We start from the raw sequence: 24,698 nt of genomic DNA on the forward strand, positions 1-24,698 counted from the left end.
GTAAATTAATGTGTATTTGAAAGATTGTCCTCGGGCTGAAGAGTGTCCCCATGAGTTCGTTCAGGTGTATACACAGGCCTGTGGTCTTCTTTTATATTCTGTCGGGAGTTAAGACTGCTCCACCTAAGTAGAACTAAAACGAAGAAAAAAAGGGGGGGCCAGAAGCTTAGCTTCCGGTAGCTTGCTTACTCTCCTAGTTAGAAGAGGGCTCTTTGAAAAATTCTTTAGATCTGGATAGAGTCTCACTCAATAAAGAGAGTTGTCAATTTAGAAGATCATGATAGAGTCCCCTTTACTTGATATTCTATTAGTAGCTAGCGCGCTACAACTAGCATAGCAGCCCGCGGAAAAGGCAATAGAGCCCCTACTCTTAAGTTGGAACAAGAAGCAACGGATTGAGCGCATCTTTGCCCTTTCTATTAGTAAGGTTTTCAAACAAAAGGCGAAACTTGATTGAGTTGGTAGTCTAACAGCTACCCGCCTTTAGCTGGCTGAAACGTGCTTCACCTTAAGAGAGAGACTTTTTCTTGCTGATCGGTTCATTGGCAACGACAGATAGGCGCGATCAAAACATTGCTAATATGAGACCACCCTCTACTGGAGGGATCAGTTTGATCGGGGCTCAAATCAGACTTCGCCGAGGAATGAGAAACTTAGGACCTCCGTACGTAAATTTGCTAATCGAACCAATGCGCATTACCTTTATTTCTCCCAACATCATTCTCAAACAAAGTAGGGATTGAGTGGGTTCTTTCTATCTCCCGGAGGAGGGAGGGGATAGTCTGTGTTTGGTTTTGGGATCAAAAGATGGTTGCTGAAAAAGCTAACAGGGAATGGCCAGCCGCAGCAATGGAAGGTTGCCCAACCGCGTATATGTTCGAAAAAGTCATATGTTTCATTCCATTACCCATTCCAAAAGCTTCGCTTTAGCTACTAAACAAGCAAAGCCTGAGGTAAGAAGTCGCTTAAGCGAAGCTTTCGGTAGTTGACTCGCTAAAGCTCTTCGAGCTTTTGAGCTTAAGCGATCGGAATGTAATCGCTTATTAGAAGCTTTTGTTAACAGTGGAAATGAGCCTATCCCTATTAGACCACTCCTGACCCTCTGGAGGAAAGAAAGAATTTGAACAAGACCATCACTAAACCATATTGACTATCTGAAAGCCTACCTTCCAAAGATAATCATCTCTGTCTACAATTGGTTCACATTCCTTCCCTGCTAACCGTGAACAGAATGCAGAGTTGGGTACTCAGGAGTTTCTAGTTAAAAGACTACTTTCTTAGACAGTAATATGTATATATTTCTATCTATAGGACTAACGAACTCTTTCCATCTTCAGGTTAAGAAAGAAGTTAGCGGAAGAAGTCACTTCATCGCTTTAGGACTAGGCAGGCCGTTTCTATTAGGTTTGATGGGTACTAAATAGCGAGTAAACCCATCTATCTAGAATAGGAGTTAACCGGCCTTTTTACAGTAAAAAAGAAAGAATAAAGACTTGTATTGTAGGAAATTGAATTGCCAGTTGGTTTTTTTCCTACCAAGAAATGGGAGTTTTAGGCATACGAAGGACTCTTACTATATTTTCATTGATCGTAGCTAATTAGGCGGCTACAACCGAAGAAGCAGAAGAAGTAGCTGCTACCGCTCCGTGGGCTTCTTCTTTTTTCTGAGTCTGCTCGAAAGGTAACTCGAGAGTAGAAAGAACTCGAATAGAGTATGACAGAACCAATAGCTTTGAGCTTTCACTTCAGCTCTTGTTCACAATCCAGCTGCTATTGAATCAGCGTAAGGAGATGCCGATGAGGGTACAATAGAAAAAAGAATGAGCTTTTGTTCAGAGCTTGAATAAGAATTTCCGTAACTCCAGGATTCCTATGGTAGGGCATCCAGGACCGGTGAGAAGTTCGGCTAAGCCGGAAAGATGGATCGAGTTTCCCCTAGAGATTTACTTTAGGACTGAAAGAAGCCGGTAGCAAAGGAAATGGCAGCAGTGCTTTCTATAACATAACCGGTTTTAGGTCTTCGTTGATCACTTCTGCTTAATTAAAGAACTTCTCTATCTTGCTTTCTAGGTTTCGAAAGATAATAGTAAGTTCTTGTGAATGACTCCGATGCTATTTCTATTTAATAAGAGTTGGAGGATATGAAGTCGCTAAAGCGAAGCTTTTGGACAGGTATAATTGAACAAATTAGTCGGCCTTATTGTCACGACGCCTGATTATCTTACGATGAAAAGCAGGTATATTCCAGGGTAAACCACAACGAGTAAGCGAGATAGGGTGAGGTAAATTAAAGCCTCAGACCGGTCAAAAGAGCCTCTGTAATACCTCATCAGACAGGTAGCGGAAGCAGAATATAAAGACCGGCGTTCCTCCACCCAGCCCTACGTCTAAACTCATAATGCAGGGGGTATTTTAGCTACACCCATTCCCAGATTCTATTTCATAGATAGAAAGAAAGGAGAGCTCAGATAGAGCTGCAATTCCAGGTTCTGAGGGTCAAAAAGCCAAAACGCTTCTACTACTTCGTTGAGACTACTCTTAGTATCAAATTTCCTCAATGCTTCTGGTTCATCAACCAATTGCTGCCCATAAAAGAGACTTGTCGTAGATAAGCTCTGCTTTTTAGTCAAAGACTAAGTAAAAAATTATGAGTGAGAAGGTTCCACTCGGAAAGGCCTTAGAGTCTAAACTAATACTATCACTTAAATTACTTAATCGAATTGGCACAGCTCCTCCAGTCTCAGATCCCATTGCTTTCGATCAGTCGCTCCTTGATAGACTTTTAAAGTGCTTTATCTCGTGAAATCAATAATAGTTCTTAAAGGTAGTTTACTTGCTTACTCTCTTGAGAGTAAGGGAGTTTTTACTTACTTACTTGTTAGAGTAAAGGGAATCCGCTCATAAGTCGAAGACTAGATCCGCTTTTTTTGACTATGTATACTCCCCGGATCAGTCGGTAGATCTTAGACCTTCTCAAAAAAGGAAAGGTGTGAAAGCGGTTAAGAATTCTTTCTATTCTAATAGAGAAAATCAGTCCTTAATCTTCGCTTAAGCGATTACATACGTTCATACCGGGTCTAGGCCTTTCTTTGTATAGTTCCTATCAGAATCAGAGCTACTCTTTCTTTGCTATTGCTTCTGTTGAATGGTTTGGGGGCGAGTACAGTCTCTTGATCCTCTATCCCTGCCCGAATTGGGAATTTAGCTACGAGAAGAACTCATCATCATCTCCTTTGATCCCGCTCGAGTGGGAATATAGGAAAGGTGAATACCCCGATGATACCATTCTTGAATCTTGAACCCGACCAAAAGCTTCGCTTAAGCGACGTAGTACCTTTTCTGCGTCATCGTCTTCTGGAGCGCCAGGCTCGGCTAGCCTGCGTGGATCCGAGGGGCCGTCGGCACCAATCCGTTGCCCGGGCCGCTCCATAAAAAATCTAGCTCATCTATGGAAAAGCCATAAAAAAGTACTACCTAAAAAAATGAGGAGATGTAATAGCTAAAGCTATGCTTTTGGAGATTCGCTAAAGCGAAGCTTTTGGAAGAGATTTAGGCAACTTACGAGTCTTAACTGACCTACCGGACAGGTACCACTTATCTGGCAGCTAAAAACTTGCCGGTTTCCAAGCGCAACTCGATTCTACTTTAACACAAGGGCCGGTGTCCATCATTTCAAGTGGCATCTCTGTTTGCGCACATTGGAGAAAGTGCTCCGCTAGTGAAATCGGTCCATTGACTCCTACAATTGTTTCACCAAGGCCGAGCACTCTTCTCGATCCAATCCAATTTGTGGGTGCACTCTCGCCCTTAAGTGGTTGAAACCTCTATGTGGAAAAGTTTCTTATTTCGAAATGAATGGCATTCTAGAAGCTCTCACTCAAACAAGGACTTCCTATACTGTACTAACAACAGAGTCAGTGGAAGTAAACAACCTCCTACTGACGTTCCCCTAGCGGGTGAACTACCAATAGCGATTGAAGCTCCTTATGCCTGGTTCCGCTATCCCCTAAAAACGAAAGCAACTTAGCTACTAGTCCGAAAGCCAGAAGCCGAAGGCCAATGACACTAGCTAACCAACTGAGAGAGCTGCCCTAGATGAATTAGTTGCGGCAAGAGCGGCTAGCTAACTAGCTGATAGAGATGCCATAGCTCCTTCTTCAGGAAGAGCTGCAAAAGCGAATACCACTACGTTAGCTGCCTCCTTTGCTGATAGAGCGGCAGAAGGCGGGTACGACGTTTCTGCTTATATCCCGTTCCTCCTTGATATAGACGAATGCCCCTTCCTATAACAACCTGACGCACTGCAATGCCGGAGGGGCACCTCCGATTTCTGGTCCCCTTCGCGTAACTTTCATTCCTTAGTTTGAGCTTGCTTGCGAACTAAGAAGGAACGAAGTCGCTTAAGCGAAGCTTTCGGTTGGTTAAGCTTATTTAGTTTAGGAGTGCCGGCTCCAGGATATTGAATATCTGGGACTGAGAGTGCCAGGCTGCGACCCATCTTTGCAAAGCAAGAGCGAGGCCAAGAAGCAGCAGCACTCGTACACTAGAAGGATTTGGGTATAGAGCTCCTTTCCTTCAAAAGCCTAGCATAGGGAAAGAGATTTCGCTTTGGCTTTGGTTCGCTTCACCGTGTGACTATGGTTCTGTGGTCTTGTTCAAATAGAATCACTTTGGGTGCTATCACATAGCCCTAAGCAGGGCAAGGAAGGTCTCTAATCGACAACAGAGAGATATGCCAATTAGCGGCACACTTACTATAAACCTCTTTTCGTTAATCATATAGTAAGACATAATTCTTATCTTAGTGACTCTTATCCAATCTCTTTAGGGAGAGAATGACTCATGGGTATGGGTCAAGAACAGTATGAAATTTCTTTTCACTCTTATTAGATGGGAGGAATAGCGTAGTTTGTTTCGTACCCGAGTTAAAGACATACCTTTCTTTCCAAAAGCTTCGCTTAAGCGAGTAAACAAAAGCTTCGCTTAAGCGACTACATACCTCTTTATAAAAAATTCCCAGTCTAGTTCGCCACAAGGGATGAAAGCAAGGAAGGCAGTTCCAAGAATGAAAGGGAGTTTTCACTTTGAACATATAGGGAAAATACTGGCTTGTACTTGATTCGTTGAAACAAAGAAATCGGTCAGTCGATGGCTTTCAACTAATCTCTTTCTTTGCCTACGGGATGTGCACATGAAGAACTCTTATCTAAGTAGTATGCTTTCTAGTTCAAGTAGCAATTCTCGTCTCTGCTTCTAAAGTAGGGGGCCTTTATCTCCTCCCTCCCGGCGCCCCCATTAGTTGATATACTAAATTCGAAAAGAATTCCAGGTCATTCAGATTTCAGGTTCGGGGTATAGGGAAGAAAGAGTCCGGTTTCAGAGGCTTGAACAACTGTGTAATCATGGATCATCAAGAAATTCCTAAATGCTTCTTTATACTGTCGCCACGGAAAAGGTTCAGGTAGGGAGAACTCTTATATTCTCAAGTTTTATATAGTCTTTATGAAAATCCATCTCCACCTATGTTGTGTCCTTTCTCCCAAAGCATTTCGCATCTGTTATTCTTGGTCTCTCCCTGTGAAGCAAAGTCGGACATAGAGTTGATAGGGAACCGTAGCCAAGTGGCTAAGGCATGAGTCTGCAAAACTTCTATTCGTCGGTTCGAATCCGACCGGTTCCTGCAGCGCCATTCTATTTAGCGATTACATACCGAAAGCTTCGCTTTAGCTATTACAAACCTCAGCCCTTGCTTGGTTTAAAGCTAAAGCTATGCTTTTGAATAAAGCGAAGATTTTGGAAAGAAATCTACCCCTTATTGTTAGCCTTCCTTATCCTTTTTTAGCTAAGGTTATGAAATAGCTTAGTGCACTAAGTAATTTCATTTCCTTACCCTCAGAGGTGAATCGTTTACGGGTTTAGGATAAAGCAATCTAGATAAGAAGACCCACCCGACTGTAACCTTCGATCTCTTCTGGCATCTGATAGTTTCGGTATACATGGTTGGAACTCAACCCTACTCCCATTTAGTAGCTAGGCACTGCTATCTGTCGGAAAGTTCAGGCAAAACTACATCTTGTCCTTCCTATCAGGTAAGTAAAGAAGTCGCTCCACCGATCTATCGAACTTTCGCATGCAAGAAGGCAGCTGTCACTCGGAGGAGACGGGGAATGGAATGAACAAGTCAATTGGCAGAGAAGGTAATCTTGCTTCCGACAGCTCAAAGACAGAGGAAATTAGATCGAATCGATCTTGGATGTGCATATTGAAGTAAGCAAAATTGCTTTACCTTAAGCTTTGGAGACGTTCTCAGCAACTCCAAGATAGATATGTGGGCAGGTAACTTACTGAGATGACCGAGAAGATCATACTCCGGCTGTGTGGCTACCTTTTGCGCTTGATCGGCAACCCTTTCTTCTTGGGTCAGGTCGTGCATAGATCCTTCCCGTCTTGGTGACAGGATTGATTTCGTGACCAGCTTTTGCCTATTAAAGATGCAATCGTAGCTTCCTTCGGTTCTGGAGGTTGCTTTCTTCGAACTATCGTAGTAGATCTTCTGGTATGTAATCTCTTATGCGAAGCTGTTGGGAGTGCTAATTTGCTTACTCGTCCCGAGTATGGGAGTAGGGGAGTCTTAGTCAAATTACCCGGGAGACTCTTATTAGCTCATATTGATTAGAGTTTCTATGCCGACGGTTCTATTTATAGCGTAGGATTTGACGATCGTAGTATGATTGATTCCCTCGAAAATCCTGAGTCCCTCGCTAAAGACATGGTAGCCCCTCGCGCTTAAGACAAGAAAGTGAGGCGCTAAAGTCGGCCAAAGATGCAACAAAGCCAGCTCCTCTTTCTGTTTCGGCATAAGCTATTTAAGCTGGTTCGGATGAGGAAGTAAGGTCTGTTACGCAAGGAACGTAGTCGCTTAAGCGAAGCTTTTGGTTAGGTAGGTGGTTTTTTCGAAGCGTAGAAGGAGACTAAGGCATCAGTCGTGCCGGAATTGATTTCCTATTTCTAGCTGAATGAGGGCCACACAGCCGTCAACCCTTTTTAAGTGCAGTGCCTAGATACAATCTTCTGGTCTTTCGTCCGCTATTCTAATTTCTCTCTTAGAAAATGGCCCTGGCCCCAAAAGCGCCGGAAAGAGTCAAGACCGGTGACGAGAGCAGCGGCAAGAGAAAGAGCTGGAAAAGCCTTCCGGATCCGGGAAGGCGATGGACCAGGTTCGGAATCCGAGTTGGAGAGATCTGCCCCTTAGGCCTTTTCCGCTTACGGCTCAACTACGGATTGAGAAGTAGAAGTCCAACCGGAAAGAAGAGTCAGCATACGCCCCTTATTGATAGGGGCGGCCTTCTTTGATCGTTCCACTTCGGAAGTCAAGGAAGGAGCCGACTAGACTAGAAGTGTACTTACTAAGCTAAGAGAGGTCTGCCGAGCCTTGAGATTGGGTCCTTCGTTTGGAACTCCCCTTTTCCTTTCCCCTTTGACCTGTGCCAAACTCTACATTTGCTGTTGCCAGGTGGAATAATTCATTCAACCTAGGTCGGCTCTTCTTTCATCTGGTCCTCTCCTTTCTTTCAAATAGTTATCCCATTACTGCGGCACATGCGGTACCCGCTCTTGTTCTTGATGTGGCTCTTTCGGATAGATGCTCCTGTTCTTTCTGCGGATGCGCTTTACTTCTTTCGGAGTATCCCAAGCTGTCTTGTTCAAGCTATGGATCTTAGATAGAGAAGGAGTGTGAAAGCTAGATCTTGAAAGTAGTGCGAGTTAGGCCCGAATCCAATCCCTGAGATTGGAATGAGATATCGAACAATTCATTCAACTGAAAATCAATATTTTGTTTGTGTTCGGGGAAGTATGAAAGTCTGGGTATCCCGCCTGTGTTATCTCTTCTTCTTCTGCTAAGGGTCATCCGTAGCTTTGAGCGACTTTTACGAATTCTTTGGATGAAATACTCTTTTGTCAACTGCAACTGGAAACGGATTTCGCTTGGCCGCGGCTACTATAATTTGCAATTTGACAGCACGTATGTGTATGTAGTCGCTTAAGCGAAGCTTTTGGCTCCTAGAGGCTCGAGAGACCTTTCGGACAAAACGTCGCGTCTTGCCGCTGGTTAAAGGCAGGCAGAGAGATAAAAGGACCACTTCACGCTGAGTTTCATAAAGGGAAATTCGGCCTCCTTGATTCTCGCCTCAAAGCCAACGCATGAGTTTGGTGCTTCCATTAACCGCAAAAATATTGTGCTCAATGAGGTCCCGGTACCTTCTTCTTGGAGCTAGGCTAAAACTCGTACACATCTCCTGTCCGAACGATCATCTCCCGTCGTCCTTCCGGCTTGCTATGTCTTTATATCTCGAATCACTCGTGATGGTAGGACTCTCTCTTCGCCTTGGCTGCTGATTAAATTGAAGACATCCTTTTAGTTTAGAGGCGCCATCTTTCTTAAGAAAAAACGTAACTTTCATAGGCCTCTAGGTGGTCTTTTACTGGTGCTCTACTTGAAAATACGATAATTGAGTTTTTGAGACCAGTGCGATAAAAGTTTGAGACTCCGTTTTGTTAACAACAGTGTTTCTTCCTTACTTTAACAAGTAAGCAAGTAAACTACCTTCACGAGTAAGGATCGTCTGTGCTATGAGTTTCTCTTCCTCGATAGTGATCTAAGGCAAGTATAAATCCCTCTTACTCAATAGTGGCTAAGGCAAGAAAGTATGATCAATGATCTTCTGCTAATGCTAGCGTCTTTTTCATCTCTAATCTCATCTATGCTTCCGGAAAAAGTTTCACCTACCCGCTATTCTTCGGAAGGAAGGGGTATCCGTCACTCTCCTCAATGGAGGAACCCGCCTTTGCTGCCTCTAGTGCCCTCTCCCCCAAAAATCTCAATCTAGGTTCGATTCAAGTCCAGATCAGATCCTGAATCCTTTCTTGCCATCGGCCGAAGTTGTGCTGACCAGAAGAGTTAAGGTCAACCGGAGAACCCTTAGAGAGAGACTCGGGAGCTAATGAGCTGCCAACAAAAAAAAATTGGCATCCTCAGATGGTCGAGGCAAGCTTTTTTATTACAGATCCTATTATACTTCCAGACCTAGGTTCACAAATGCTGGCTAAGCAGATCCAGGCCCTGGTCTTAGGATCCCCATCCGCTGCATTCGCGCCTGGAATAAGCTCCGGGAAAGCGCCCTTCCAACCAGCTAAGGAATGGGAGCGGGCGATAAGTAATCACCATCCTCGGCCAAACCTAGGGCATCAACCGCCATCACAGATAACAAAAAAGCAAAACCCGACAGTTTAGAGTTCGTGCTTCATTTTGAAGCAGATTCTTATCATCTCAGCTTTTGTCCGAGAAGAGCTTCATGGAAAAAAAAGGTGCCTCTTTAACAGATCTTTTACTGGAGGAGAAGAAGTCGCAAAAGCGGAGTTTTTGGATTAGACCTCCTTTTTCGTTTCTCATTACCAATCTCTCCCCCCATTTAACATTGTGTATTATTTTCGAAGGGAGGTGGTATCTTTCAACATGAAGAACCTTCATTCTGACCGATCTTTGTGATTCCAAACCAGAAAAATGAGTGTGAGAGAAATAAAGGGACACCGAATGATGCTTTGTATCTGACCTAAGATCCATTCCGAACTCAATATCTGGAATCGTATTTTGAAAAATGTATTGTTCCGTGTTCGGGAGACATGCTTTTAGCAAAGTCAAAACTAAAAAGTTGTTTCCTTTTTTTTTCTAAGTGACATAGAACATAGAAGAATAAGAGCGGTACGGAAGAGAGGAGACAACCCGCCCTACCACCAAGACCAGTATGGATTCATTAATGAAAAGCATTGTGGGTGGAGGCCTCTCATACTAAGACGACTATTAGAGCTGATCCGACCAGTCGAATAGATTGGCATGCCGCAAGTAAATCTCTCCTTATGCCGGTGGTTGGTCTGTAGGTGATGAAGAGAGACCATAGAGTTTGCTGCAAGGAATTTCTTTCTCGCCAAGTTAGAACAAAAGACGTGAAAAGAGCCGGTCCATACTGGCGAAATAAGGATAAGGCTGGTGGACAATAAAAGACTGATTTGTCACAAAGCGAACCAGCAAACCAGATGTATGGGCCCCATACATGGCATCCCTATGGAACTTCATTCTTGCGACATCTCTGAACGTCAACTTGTCACCACTAAGTGATATGCGGCGATGGTGGAACACAATGTTATGATTCCGGCGATAAAGAGTGCTATATGGACACCGAGAAACTTTTTCTGACCTGAGTGAATGGCGCTAGGAATGGAGATGGTGACAAGCTCAAGTCAAGCAGAACTAAGAATGGAAAATCTTCATTAAAAAGAACTGTTGTCAATTAACAAAAAAGATTGATCCAAGGATCCGAAAACAAAGCACAAGAACGACAAAGTGAAAAGGTTCCGAATGTCCATCTGAACCAGATCGAATCCGGAAGCACAGAAGATGGACTCCGTGATGTGCCTCTATCCAAGACAATGACTGGAGGATCTGAAAGAACTGGGATGGATCATCCCGGATGAAGAGGACCCGTAAGAATGTACCCCTCCAAGCCTTCCAATAATGAAAAAGAGAATAATTAGGAATGTGAGATGCGCGGCTAATCCGTAGTTCCGGCGCTAGTTTTGTTCGATATCACAAACCGTGACTGGTTATTGTCGCGGAAACCCGTGTAGGCGGCGAATGAGCAGATTTCTCGGAGAACTCTGAGTCTAAGGAGGCTCAGGTTCAGAGCAAACCCTTTTATCTTCCAAGATATCAATGTGGATGAACCTCAACAACCTCTATACCAGACCATTCATTCTATCTTCCTCCCAATTCGAAGTTTTTTTCCAAACAAAGAAGAATCCCCATGGCATAAACAAGCGATAATAGAATGAAAAAAGTGACTCCGCACCACACCTACTTAATTGTGTTGGGATATCGAAGATTGGGATGGAACCCCAACGACAAAGGAAGAGCATTTTCAGGGCTTAGCTCATATATGTAAAGGCCTCTCCAAGAGATTCGTCAGATGAGGGCGGTTCCGTTGCCTCAATCGCAAGGAGTTTTTCCAGTCGTCAATCTCGGCTTGGTAGGCTCGTCGGTAGGTTTCGAGTTCAAGAGCATCAGTCAACCTCGTAGCAAGAAACTAGAAAATTTCTTTTCTTTCAAGTCAGAAGAGGCTCCTCCCACACCACAAGGATGGCTAAACTCGCCGCAGGAATGGTTGAATATCAGGGCTTGTTCTACCCCAGCTCAAAGCTTTCAAATCCTTAGAACGAGACAGTAACCGGGTGGGTTTGAATTCCTTCCTTCATGCATGTAAACAACCTAAAGCTTATGGAGCTTTTGAGCTTAAGCGAAGCTTTCGGTAAGAGGTCAATGGTAAATGCAATCCCTCCTCCCAAAAGCTCTTAGAGCTTTAGCGAGTCAACTACCTGTGCTGTGAGAAAGCCTTACCTTAGAGATGTATCGACAGTTATCTTTCTTTTAAGATAAGTGAAAGCTGGCTTAGGAGCGTGCCCCTATAAAAAAGAAAGTTCTTTCTAGTGCTTAGCTCTTTTATTCGTAATGTCTTCGAGCCAGTTTGAAACCATGACCTGGCAAGGAGGTATATTGAAAAGCGGCACGTACCAGTCTTTCATTTCATTCCTGTAGGTACTTGATGAAGTAGCTAAAGCTTTTGTTTTTGGATTGAATAAGCTTCAGGCTTTAAAGCAAACTAATTTAAGAGCAAAGTTCGAAAGAAGGAGAGAGGTAATGGTATAGCACTATATGAAATATATAAATATTTAGGAATTAGGAAGCAGATGGGACATAAGAGAGAGAAACTAGAGCTTATGCCAAGGATTACTTTTCAAAGACGATCAGTCTACTACTCATTTTGAAAGGATATCCCCCTACGAGGATTGCTAGTTAGCCACCTTCCATATACAACCAGTTGAATATCCGACTTCAGGAATTGACTCTGCTACTCTTTCATCCAAGCCCAGTTCAAGCTCTCATATATAGGCCTCGTCTTGGTCGAATATCACCAACCAAGGTCAGAATTTTCGCTGTTAAGCATGTAGCTAGACTTTCTTTTTTCAAGAGATTCTGTAAGCTAAGAAGGTAATTGCTTTGAAATGCCCAGTTCTTAGCTCTTAGCGAGAATAGGTTCGTAGCCAAGGTAGGGCCGAATCCACTTAAGTAAAGCTTCCCAGCATTGAGTTAAGTTCCAAGCCTTCAGTCTGTCAGGTACTTATCAAGACCCACGATTAGCAGGATAAGCGCCCTTTGATGCTATACTTCCTTCACCAATGTAGTCTATTGCTCTCCTTGTCGATGACCCGCATAGCTTAGTAGCTAAACGCCAAGCTAAAGGAATAGCTTTGATTGAAAGATATCCCATTTCCCCCTTCGCATTCAATAAGTTCTTTTTTGATTTATTGAAATTGTACACCAACTAATTACGACTTCTCCCACTTTAAAGTGAACAGTCACTAACGGAGGTCAACTTCCAAGAGGTAGGATTCCGATTCCTCGATTGATTAGTTCTCCATTCCAAAGCAACAGCCGACGTTACAGTGTAGTACCCCATATGGGAGAAACCCCAAGAGGAGACTCTATTCTCGGTATTCAGCCAATCACTTAGACTGGCTTGAGCTAAGTGGTATGGTAAGGCCTTTGAGGCAGTGCCGTATGTTTCATATTCTATTGATCAAATCCAGTTTAGGCAAGTCCCCACAGTTGATTCGTGCTAACTCCTAGCAGCGGTTATGTAGGATCTCTGAGACCAAGCCATAATTCAAATGGATAATCACTTGAACTAGTATACATAGCGAAGATACGGGCAAAATGCCTCGATGCGCTGCAGTCACTACTTTGACTCCTTTTATACAATTATGAACTTTACGTAACTTTCTCAATTTCAACGCAATTTATCCTTTTGGAGTTGACGTAACAAACTACGCGAGCCTCCCAACGAAGCCAACAGAAATCCTATCTGAATAAAAAAAAATAAAAGGCAGTTTCATTATGGTAGTATACCGGCCGCCTGTTCTTGAACTTCCAGTTCCAATCGAAACATATAGATCCGAAATGGATTTGTATGGATAGCTACTTCAGTCTTGCTCGTTGTTTCTCGAAAGTATCTTTTTTCTGGGAACATGCTTAACCAGAAATTTAGATGTTCGCGATTCTTCATCCACCGATGCAGAAAACGCTCCAGTTTTCCATTCTCAAGCAAAAAGTTTATTGACAACAGGTCGGCACGAAGTGATTCCTCATGCTCAAAGATGAGCCGATCATTCGTTAAGGACGGTTTATGGATCATCAAATTCCCACAAATGGAATGAAAAGTGGGTCCATGTAAATGATCGAGACCCCGCAAACAACAACGTTCCTTCCCCATATGGAGTTCGGAACCCAAAGGCAATCGTTGAGTGAACTGTATCTTCTTGGTGTTAGTTGACCTAAGCCGCACCATTACTGCTGGGGTGGGGCTCGGCCTTCGAACCGTACGTGAGATGAGTTTCTGCCTCATACAGCTTAGGCCGAAGACCGGGGGAAGTTACGAAGAGATGAGGAGACCCAGCAGCTGTCGGTCGGGGCGGGGACAAGCTTGTGAAGAAGCAAGCTTCCCAAAAACCGACCCTATAGCGCTAGCGCTTCGCGTTCTTTCTATCCCATTCCGGGATAGGTAGCTAATACTAATCTAATAAGTTAAGTAGTCGTCTGATCAATCGGCTCGGACACTAGACCGCTCTTGCCCGCCCATTCTGTCTCGTCCTAAATGGAATCTTTTAGTTACGCTGCGCTCCGACCCGAGTCCCCAAGTCCGCTTTTTCCGCCCGCAACCCAAGAAGTTGGCAAAGCCAACACAACATTAGGGCCGTCCCCTTCATTCTATGCTGACCTCGGCCGGGGCTGGCTTTTTGGGAAGCCCTTTCCCACTGCGCTCACGGCCCGGCTGGCCTGCCAGCGGTAGTGGGAATTATCCCGTTCCCTTGTCAAAGACTTAGTTGGATGCGGGATCTACTCCACGAGGAGCGGTACGGACGTAGATGATATCATCACGACCTCTCTTTTCGTACCGCTAGGGATGCTGAACGCCACTTCGCCAACTGGCGTTACCTGCGCGTTCGTGTCTCTTAGTGTGGTCAGCACTGGGTGTTTTCGAGCAGCGAAGCTTACACCCATTCGCATTAGTTCTTCCAAAGTTCCTTACCCTTATACACGAATTATGGAATAAGCCATCTTCCTATCAAGGTTAAGGATTCAACTGAGCACCTCAGCGGCGGGATTGAATACCCGGATCGAATCAGAGTTCACACCGCCCGCCATGAATAAATAGGAGGCGTGGGCCACAGGTCGCACATAAGCCGCCGGGTCGCACGACAGAAGAACACCCAACATAAAGATGCACACTCCCCCATGTGAAATATTCATCTTCATGTTCACTTTTTGGTAGTAGTTGCGACCAACAGCCATCAGCTGTCGGCTCGTTGGTAAGGCGGGAGCTTCAAGCCCGATTTCAGGTAGCACACCCCCCATGCAAGCACCACCCGACGAAGGGGGGACGGGGAAAGCTACAGGCCCAAACCCTTCGACCCTTCTTTCTAAATGGGGGCGCCCGGGGCACTTTCTCTTTTCATTTCGTCGTTGCTCATTCCCGTTAGGCCGAAGTGTTTGGCCTTTTCTTCTCCGCGCCCGCTCACGCTTCGCTGACCTATCGCGTGGTAAAGAGAAGAAAGTATGAAAGAATAGTAAACGGAGCACACCGTAAAAAGATTCTAAATAGGGTAAGTCCCCCTTTAATTCGAGAAGAAGAAAATGAAGAATGGGAACGAAACAAAATAAGGCGTTTCTAGCTCTAGTTTCGGATGAGCTTCTCCCAATTATGTCTGGTAATAAAATAGGGCAACTTGCTCTGACCAAGACTCCACTTTTGACTCCGTCCATAGAGCGTATGAATTTCCTAGAATGTAGATAAACCAAAAGAAGGAATCAAGGGGTAAGAATAGGAATTAAAGTACCATTGGAAAAAGGGGCACCTGTGGTAACATCTCTACTGACGAACCATTTCAATAGTACGGGTGCTGCCGTGCCACAAGGCACGACCATGGAAGTAATGAAAAAGAAAAAGTTCTGGAGTTTTACTATCTGCTCTATCCGTTCGAGTTTCTCTTTTCTCTCTAAGATGAAAGACTAAAAAAGAAAGTGTTCGCAAGGCATACCGAAAGGATACCAATTAAGCCGACCATTAATGACTAGTTTGAACACGAGGAGGGGTCTGATCCCTTATTTGATCAGACCGCTCTTAGAAAGAGAAAACAAAAGAAAACTCTCCAAAAGCTTCGCTTTAGCGACTTCTTAATGCTTCGCACTAAGCGTGTATACAAAAGCATAGCTTTAGCTATTACAAATCCAAAATTTTCTCTTTAGCCCAACTTCGAGCTTTAGGTTGTTTACATGCTTTATGAAAGCATGGAAATATTGAGTGTTGGAGTCACCTAATTGAATCCAGTCAACTCTAGACTTCTGTTGCCAGATCTTCTCCTCAATCAAACTCCACTTTTCCAATTGTTCCAACTACTTCTTTGTAAGTGAGGTTCGTTTTTTCGGTTTGAATAGGGGATCTTTTTTTATTGAAGTAGCCACGACTTTGGTCGTGGTTAGTTTAAACACATAAACTTAGTCCACTTGCAGCCATGTTGATAAAATTGAATGACTTTACCAGTCACTCGCCCTCGTAAGATCATCTTACCCTGTGGTCGACATTCTATTCTTCTTAGTCGTAGGTGCTCATTCTATTTTGATTTGAATGGGCCGAGTCTCCCGAGGTACATATGGCCGGCCCTTCGGGTGTCTCGATGATACAAAGAAAAAAAAGACGAATTCCAATCACATCCCCTATCACTTAAAGCCAATCCTTACCAAAGGAGGAAATGAAATCGAACAGCCTGGCTGCCTTCTTTTTTTCCTCGTCAATCAAGCTGCACTTCCTTCTAACAAGTGGCTGAGAGTTAGCAAGTAACCTTTGCCTCTTGACAGGAGGTTCGCTATCCCCCTCCTTTCCGGTCCGGCCGCGGTACGGCACCTGAACTCGAAGCTACGATCAGATCCGATTTGATAGGCTGCCTGCAGAAATAGCGATCGCATAACAATTCATTCTTGTGTGTAGCGCGCGGGGCCATGTCTTCCGAACGATCATAGTACGATCGCTCATCTAATATCAAATCAATCTATAGATATCACTTCCTTTCCAAAAGCTTCGCTTTAGCGACTTCATACCCCCATAGCCAGAAAGGATAGCGTATCTACAAAAGAGAGAATACGGGCCTTACCCTTAATTTAGTTTAGACGCGGTTCGAATTTACGCTATAGGCTGTGTTAAGCATGATTCTTTGACAGAAAATCGATTTTTTTCCATGACAACAGTCGCGACTATAAAGAGTGCGGCGGTATATAAAATACTGCTGAATAGGCAAGAGGTCAGGTACTCTCATTCCCGATCGGATCGATATTGGCTAAAACTATCTATCCATAGCATTTCGGACTGATTCACTTCTTTATCGAAGCCTTATCCGATCCGGGAAGACCTACTAGCGACTAGAAGCGGGCACGGTGATAAAGCTTTGGTCCAAGACTCATTGGAAAGGTAATGGACCAAAGGAATGTAATAGCTAAAGCTATGCTTTTGGGAGGAGGATACTTTTTAGATACGAAGAATTATAGGATGATTCTTCTTATTCAAGATTTATCCATATCATATAAAGGGCTAATAGAGTTGCGCTTTCTTAGTACATTGCCTTTCATTACCAACCTGTCGTCTTACAGCACGAAGTTCTCAGATGTTCGCTACTCTTCTATTAAGAAAGGCGGAGAGATGTTAGCCTTTCGCTATTAGTAAGTACTCCCTTAGTTTTGACCTAATGAGCTTTCTTTACGTTGAGTTAACCCGGCGGGTTCGCCTAGTGGAGAACGAAGAAGAATTCTGGGCCGAGTAGACTCCATGCGCATCTAGTGCAGTGGCTTGGAAGTAAGCTACCTTGACCATCTTCCGAAGTTCTAAATAATCTACTGATCAAAGTAAGAGCGGACTGCTCTACATTCAGTCACGCCGCAGTGATCTTCTTCTAGTTGCGGGACGAAATCTGGCAGCCAATTGTTGGCTCTGAATAACCAGCCCAGCAATAAGCTCAATTCTTCCATAACATAAGGGGGCGAGGTTGCGCACGAGCCAAGTGACGTAAGTGCACAAGAGTACTTCGCGCTACAACCATCTCTTTTTTATAGGTTTTACGGACCGATGCCTGCTGCTTCATCTGAGAGAAAAGAATCATAGATATGCCGGTCATTAGAAGGAAGAACCGCCATAAAAAGATTCCTCGTGTATCATCTGTAGCAAAACTATGAACGGGAGCTAGAAATCCGGACCGTATTGAAAAGGTTCCTAAGACACAGCATAGAAAAGTCACAGTATTAAGAAGCAAAGTCCAAGAATGAAGAAGGGGTAAAATGACTCAATGATTACGAGCTGTGGCTAATACCCGAGGCATAAAAGAAGCATTTTCTACGGGATCCCGAAACCACCAGCCACCCCGACCTAATTTATGATGATCCCACCAACTTCCTGGCAAGATTCCTACGAAAAGCACCGACATGTCAAGATCCAAATTCGAATTGGTTCCTAGTCCTGGTCAGAGACCACTGTGTTCGCGCCGGCGGTCCAACAAAGAGGCAAAGTAGTGGTCTTTGTCTTTCCATTATGAAAGAAACGCTTCGCCCGCTCCCTCCCCGTGTCCACTAGCGCTCTTGTCCAGAGCGAATAGAAGGCGAAAAAGCGCCGCCGAAGCAGCATGAGCAGGCTTCTTTTGCTACGCAACAATAGAGCAGGATAGCATTTGGCGCCCACATCTTTGAATTTAAGGGTAAAGAGCTCGCTTGTTATACGGGATCCGACACATCCAGCAGAGAAAAGCAGCGTTCCGTTCTTTTCGGCGACATCCTTCCGCAATGGCGGCGAGTGGAGTGCCACAATCCCATTCATCATTTTTTATCTACATAAGGCAAAGCTCATAGCACTGGCGACGTCTCCGGCATAAATGCAAGGAGGATGTATAGCTAATATAGGATCTTGTGAACAGGATTGGATTCTGCAAGCGGTTCGGTACGAACGAAGAAATTTCGAACAAAAGGATCGAAACTCGCTGATAGGAAAGGAAAGAAGAAGAAAGCAATGCCAAGAGCTCCGTCAATCCGCTGTTCATCGATAGACGAAGCTCTCTCTTTATCATCTCGTGCCAGATGCAACAATGGATGAGTCCTTTTTCCTTCCCTCGAACCACGAGAGCGCCTAGCGCCCAGAAGAGCAAAGCTCATTTTCCTTTCAGGGTAAAGCGGTGCGTAAAAAGAACTGGCCCGTCAAAAGTCTGGTTCCTTCGCGAACAAAGTTCTGAATCAACAAGAGTTCGTAGAACGAAGAGAGTGTACAACTGGGGTTCGTGAAGAACTCTACTTTTTTTTCGTAACGAGGAAGATATAGAATGGAGTTCTTCACGAAGTTTAAGACAAAGGAAAAAAGAAGACTTTCTCTGGCCTCCTCGTTTTGAGACATTATGGCTTTGGGATCGACCCCGGTAACAAAGAAGGAATCCATAAAAACTTGGGATCCGACACCATAATAAAATACTACCTTCATGATTAGACCATGTCCCTGAGATTTGATAAAAGAAAGGTGCATTAGCGGTTAATACGTTGTAATTGGATAAGTTATTAGGAATATGACATAACAAATGACCAAGGAAAGAAAGAAGAATACACAAAAATGCGGGTGCTGCACCAAACGCTGATGGTTGTTTCTTGTTGTAAGTGAATGCAATGAAAAGACCCAAAAATAACGAATAATAAAACAATTCATATATTGACATTTCGTGCTCATTTCCCAATTTCTGCTTTGTTATTCCCATCATCCGGTAACCACAGGATGATCCACAAGAAAGGTGGCAGGATTCGAACCTATGGCCGGCCCACCCCTGACCTGCTGGGTTGGGTGGCCGGGTTAGCACCCCTCGTCGCCTCTGTACTCGAAACAGATGCGCTTCGCTCCCCAGCGCCTTGTCTCCTCACTATAAGAGAGTAGCTGCCAAAACAAGCTCTCTAAGGCTAAGGTCGCACCTCAGATCTGAACAAGGGAATCGCTTGAGAACTAACTGCATACCTGAAGTTAGCGTGTGTGCGCATAGCCTTATCTTTTAAGACTTCCTTTAGGAGGATAGAAAGTGTTTTGACAACAGCTAAGCCTACTTCTCATGTCCCCACTCATTGATTAGCCGATACGAGAGATGGAGTTAAGCTACATCAGCTATAGAATCGAACAATGGACCGGAAAGCAATCAAGATCGGAAAGAAGAGCTGGCAACGTTTTGCCTTCTTCAGAACAAGCAAACTAGCGACTCCTATTATAGCTCATGAGGTTATAGATAGTTTGTTTAGTGTGGTTCTATAAAGAGATTCTTATTACTTAGTAGAAATTCCCTAGGAGTTTCACCAGCGGCCTGAAGGCCTTCCCCCTGGCTCCCGCTTGTGCTTCTAAGACCTAGAACTCAGAAGTCAAAGTAGACTTGCTTCTTAGCTTCAGGCACTTCCAAGTCACCTAGAGCAGGCCTTAATAACTTACCGACCGAATTGTACTGACTTGACTGCGCTTGGATTCTCGAACTCTAAGAGCGGATTGAAGGAAGACATCCGATTCGATCTGTCCGCTTTCAACCCTTTGCTCCTTCTTCTAACTTATACAGCTTTCTGTAATTCCATCTAATTGGCCTATCGGTGATATAGACTCTTCCTGACGAGTTGCCTACCAGGTAGCTGCCTATAGCTTTTACCTAGTTCATTTCCCTTTAAGGGGATCTACTACTTATCTAAATAGAAAGATAGGGCCAAAGTCAAGTGATTCAACTCAAGCACGAACCGCTACCTCCTCTTCTCCGAGTTCAGAAGAAAAAAAGTTCACTCAAACATTTGTGAGCTCCAAGTCTAAGAGCCTCTCCGGTACGAGAAGTTAAGGGTGAATTTCTCTTCTTTAGCGAGAGTCGAAAGGGCGTGAGCCAGTGGCTATGGGGAAGGAAGGGTCTAAGTAAGGAGCTATTGATAGTGACGAACTTTCACGTGGTAAATTGTTGGCTAGGAAGTGGACAAAGCGTCTCTTACAAAAAAGGGTGGTTATAAAAGTAGGAAAAAAAAGTAGCAGTCCTTTGTATGGTTAGTACCCTCGCTTACCTCTTCTAGTATCCTTCTGTCTTCCGTAAAACTGCCCGTTGTATCAATAGAATATTTATTCATATCTCTTTGCTTTTTAAGCATCTCATTCTCTTTTTTGGACTGTGCATATTTCTCAGACAGAATTAAATGTCTAATCTTTAGACTCTCTATACCCTCACCCAAGCTTTTGAGCAGAATTTTCTTACTTGCGTTATCTATACTAGATAGGTCTATAATAGATAAAGGCTCACTATTGATCCATATCTTTTCACCTATTGAATCAGGAATCAATTTCATGAACCTCTTATTATTCATAGCCAAACCAAGAGTGTGCGTACCAGTTTGCTTAAATAGCACTAGGTTTTTCATATCTACCCTGAAAGTCTACCTCAAGCTCTGTTTTCAATTCTGGATTCTTGTACTGTGCCTCAAACCAACCGAAATCTTTCTAGCTGAAACAGACTTTTCTACTTCTTTTATGGGGTTCGGACAAGACCCTTTCTTTGAAATCCAACTAAATAAAGTGAAGCAAGCGGTAAGTAGAGGGGAAGATTCTAAAATTGGGTTTCTCTTAATTCTATTGAAGTCACTTAGCCTAACAACAGGTTACGGCACACAGGCGGAGGTCTCAACTCTTATTCTATTTCGGGCACGTGTAAAAGACCTCTTATCCTTCGATCAATTAGTCGATATAAGTCTCTGAAACGTTAAAGGGTAAGATTCTCTCTCCTAAAATATTTGCGTAGGTTAGGGTGTTCTACTAACTTGCGCCATCATCATTAATGGCGAAGAAGAAGAAAGCTACTATCAATTCCGAACAACTAGAGTATTCTAAACAAGCTGATGTAAGTAATCCCATGAGTAATCAACAAATGGAGCCACCTCGAGTAATTGCGAATAAACCCATTTCTGTGAACCCAAATAAATCTGGAGAGATAATGGTTCATTCTCCTTTTGTCCATCCAAGTGTTGGATTGGTATCCATGGAATTGCATAATGCTATTATTGCAACTAATCGATCTCTAGGGATGAATGGAGGTGCACCTGCTACAGTTGCCAACGAAATAGTAACCCCTGGGGAAAATGGAAATCAACCTAGCAATACTATCTTGAATAAAAATGGGGAAGCAATGGTCCCTATAATGAGGAGATTACTGGAGCTGAATGCTGAAATTGATAAGGCTCTTAAGGGGCCGCCTCAACCTTATACAGGTACTCAATCTCAATCTATGCCTCGTTCTGGGAATCGTAGAATTATGTTAAATGCTAAGGTTCATAATGCCCAACCTGCAAGTGAACCAACTGTGCCTGTGGGAAAGGATGCTTGGACTGGTTTGTTTACAGGATCCAAGTTAGCTGGAAAGGGTGTTGCTCTTGCATTTTTGGCTCCAATTTATAAAGAAGGAAAGAAAATAGCTCAATTGCAAAAAACGGATGTTGATATTGGGACTGAAAAATGGTTGAACTCTGTGGTTTTATATGTTGTTGGGGATATACCCACTATAGCATCAGTTAATAGATTCATTTCTAGTACCTGGAATCATGTTGCTGAGCCTGTTGTTTATCTTCATGATGATGGATATTTCATCATTACCAGACTCAAGAAGATCAAAATGAAATTGTTTATGGTGGTCCATATACATTTTATAACAAACCTGTTATAATAAAACCTTGGTCCCCTGCATTTCTGTGATGAAGTACTTAAGGTGATACCACTTTGGTACGGCTTCCTAATCTGCCTCTGAACTGTTGGGGACCGGATTCCCTTACTAGAGTCGGTAGCCTTCTTGGAGTCCCTTTGTATGCTGATGAGTGTACAACTGCTCAGTTAAGAGTTTCGTTTGCTGGAGTGCTTGTAGAGATGGATATTACTTCCCCTCTCCCAGATGTTATTTGGATTGAAGATGCTGCAGGGAACTTGTTCAAGCAAAAGGTTGAATATGACTGGAGGCCTTCATATTGTAAAATATGTCATATGGCTGGGCACAATTGTGATCAGCAACCTGCTTTGCAACAACCGAGGGTTCAGCCTAAGATCACTCAGATATGGATGCCAAAGCAGACTACTCAACCAGCCGCACCTCCTAGCCACTTAGTAGCTACTCATTTGCTACTGCCACTGATACTCCTACTCAGGCTCCAACAGTGGCTCAATCAGGAGCAGATGCTGGGTGGAGGTTGCTACCAAGAGAGGTAGTAGAGCTATGCCAGTACCATCAAGAACAAGTCCTAATAATTCTTTCTTTACTCTTGATGACGAACAACAAGGAGGTGAGATGCAAAATGAAGATGTAGGAGATTTCAATAGTGGGGGCGTTGCTTCAGGGCAAGCTGGATTGCAATTCCTTGTCAAATGAGGTTTAATCTGTGCACTTGGAATGTCAAAGGTTTAAATGAGCCTCTCAAAGTCTCTGAGGTTAAACACCTTATTAATATTCACAATATGAAAATTATAGCTTTGATAGAAACTAGAGTTAAGTCTCTCAAAAAATGAGAAAAAGTTTGCATTGGACTTGGGAAACAAATAACGCTCATAGTGATAAGGGGAGGATTTGGGTTGGATGGCAACATCTTGATGTTGATATGACAATTTTAGCTAGTTCTGATCAGTTTATTCATTGCATCATAAAAGATAGGCATGGAAGCAATTATCTCTTCTTCACTTTATGGTCTGCATACTATCGACACAAGGAAACCTATGTGGAATGATATTATAGGTTTGAGAAACTCTGTCACAGGGCCGTGGCTTTTAGCAGGAGACTTTCACTCTGTCCTTTCTTTTGAAGACAGAATTCATGCATGGAGCTCCTATTATAGGAAATCAGAGATTTTCATTATTGTATTGAAAATGCAGCTCTCTTTCCTATTAGTAGTGGTGGCAATCTCTTTTCTTGGCAGAAAGGAATTGGTGAAGGAAAAACTTCAAGCAGAATTGACTAGTGTTTAGTAAATGTTGATTGGATGCATAATTTGACTGATGTTGTTCCCGATTATTTGAATCACTCCATTTCAGATCATACTCCTCTTCTTATTAGTTGTTTACCTGAAGCTAGCGGAGGTAACACAGTTCCCATTTTTCAACTATCTTGCTACTCATAGCAAGTTTTTTAAGGTTGTTGAGGATGTTTGGCAGGCTCCTGTTAATCATGGTAATCATATAAACTGTGGATAAAGCTTAAAAAGGTCAAGGTGCAGTTAAAAACTTAACTTTACACTCAGAAGAATTTAGAGGCACTGTTGCAAAAATAGAACACGCAAGGAGTTCTTTGAGTGCAAACTCAAATTCAACAACATGCAACGATTTGTATGAGGAAGAGCAGGTATGTATTCATGAGCTAAGGAAATGGTCAAAGGTAGAGGAGATTGCGTTGAGAAAAAAGGCAAGGAATTTAATAGCTAAAGCTATGCTTTTGGATTGCTTGGTTTAAAATTTTCTCAACGCAATCTCCTCTCTTAAAGAAAGGCAAAGAAGAAACAGGATGTCAGTGCTTATCAATGATCAGGGGGATAGGCTGATAGATGCAGATGATATTCAACGTGAAATTTTTAGCTTTTAGAAATCTTTGCTGGGTTCATGTGCTTCTGTTCTGCCTACTGTCAATATTCCTGCTCTCAGAAGTGGCCCTAGATTAAGTAAGGAGGCTGGAGAATACCTTTCCCAAGAAGTTACTGGAAAAGAAATTGATCTGGCTATGTGGAGTATTGCAGATGATAAAGCTCCGGGATTGGATGGCTTAAATGCTATTTTTTTAAAACAGAGCTGGAACATTATTAAAGGTGACATCTACTCTGCTATTCAGGAGTTTTTCAAAACTGGTATCATGTCTAAACTGTTTAATGTCACTTCTGTCACGCTTGTTCCTAAAGTTCCTAATCCAACGAGGGTTCAGGAATACAGATCTATAGCATGTTGCAATATTTTAAGATTATTTCTAAGATTCTCACTAGAAGAATGCAAGGCATTATTGATTGTTCAGGACTGTCAAGCTGGTTTCATCCCAGGGAGACCAATTTCTGAGAATATTCTGCTTGCCACGGAATGTTTTAAATGGTACGGGAGGGCCAATGTTTCTCCTAGGTTTATGCTAAAGATTGATCTGAAGAAAGCATATGATTCTTTGGAATGGTCCTTTCTTCACGATGTAATGAAGGAACTGGGTTTCCCTGAGACTTTTGTGCAGTGGATTTTTCCGTGTATCACAACTGTCTCCTACAACATTCTTATCAATGGCAGGCCCTGTGCTCCTTTGGAGGCAAAAAAAGGACTAAGGCAAGCCGCGCCTTTTCTCTTTGCAATTGGAATGAAATACCTCACTCGTCGCATGCAGCAACTGTACAAAAACCCCAACTTCCATCCAAAATGTGAGAAATTTTTATCACATCATGTTTGCTGATGATCTCTTGATGTTTGCTAGAGCTGATTTCATTTCAATAACAATGCTTTTTTTTAAACCTTCCAACT

General features: G+C 43.3%; 2 protein-coding genes and 1 pseudogene across 2 annotated transcripts; 1 reads left to right on the plus strand and 2 right to left on the minus strand.

Moving 5' to 3' along the window:
• Positions 1-12,899: 12,899 nt before the first annotated feature.
• Positions 12,900-17,030, minus strand: LOC110802029 (cytochrome c biogenesis CcmF C-terminal-like mitochondrial protein). The gene is given in 5 exon segments (XM_056829897.1): positions 12,900-12,986; positions 12,988-13,067; positions 13,070-13,443; positions 14,367-15,178; positions 17,022-17,030. Coding segments are annotated over 5 exon segments (1,362 nt in total).
• Positions 17,031-17,172: 142 nt separating this feature from the next.
• On the minus strand, positions 17,173-17,740 carry LOC130461108 (cytochrome c biogenesis CcmF N-terminal-like mitochondrial protein 2; annotated as a pseudogene).
• Positions 17,741-18,078: 338 nt separating this feature from the next.
• Positions 18,079-18,296, plus strand: LOC110802046 (uncharacterized). Its single transcript, XM_022007478.1, is given in 2 exon segments — positions 18,079-18,112; positions 18,115-18,296. Coding segments are annotated over 2 exon segments (216 nt in total).
• The last annotated feature ends 6,402 nt before the right edge of the window (positions 18,297-24,698 follow it).

This window comes from Spinacia oleracea, chromosome 5, assembly GCF_020520425.1.
Source record: "Spinacia oleracea cultivar Varoflay chromosome 5, BTI_SOV_V1, whole genome shotgun sequence".
Taxonomy (NCBI): domain Eukaryota; kingdom Viridiplantae; phylum Streptophyta; class Magnoliopsida; order Caryophyllales; family Amaranthaceae; genus Spinacia; species Spinacia oleracea.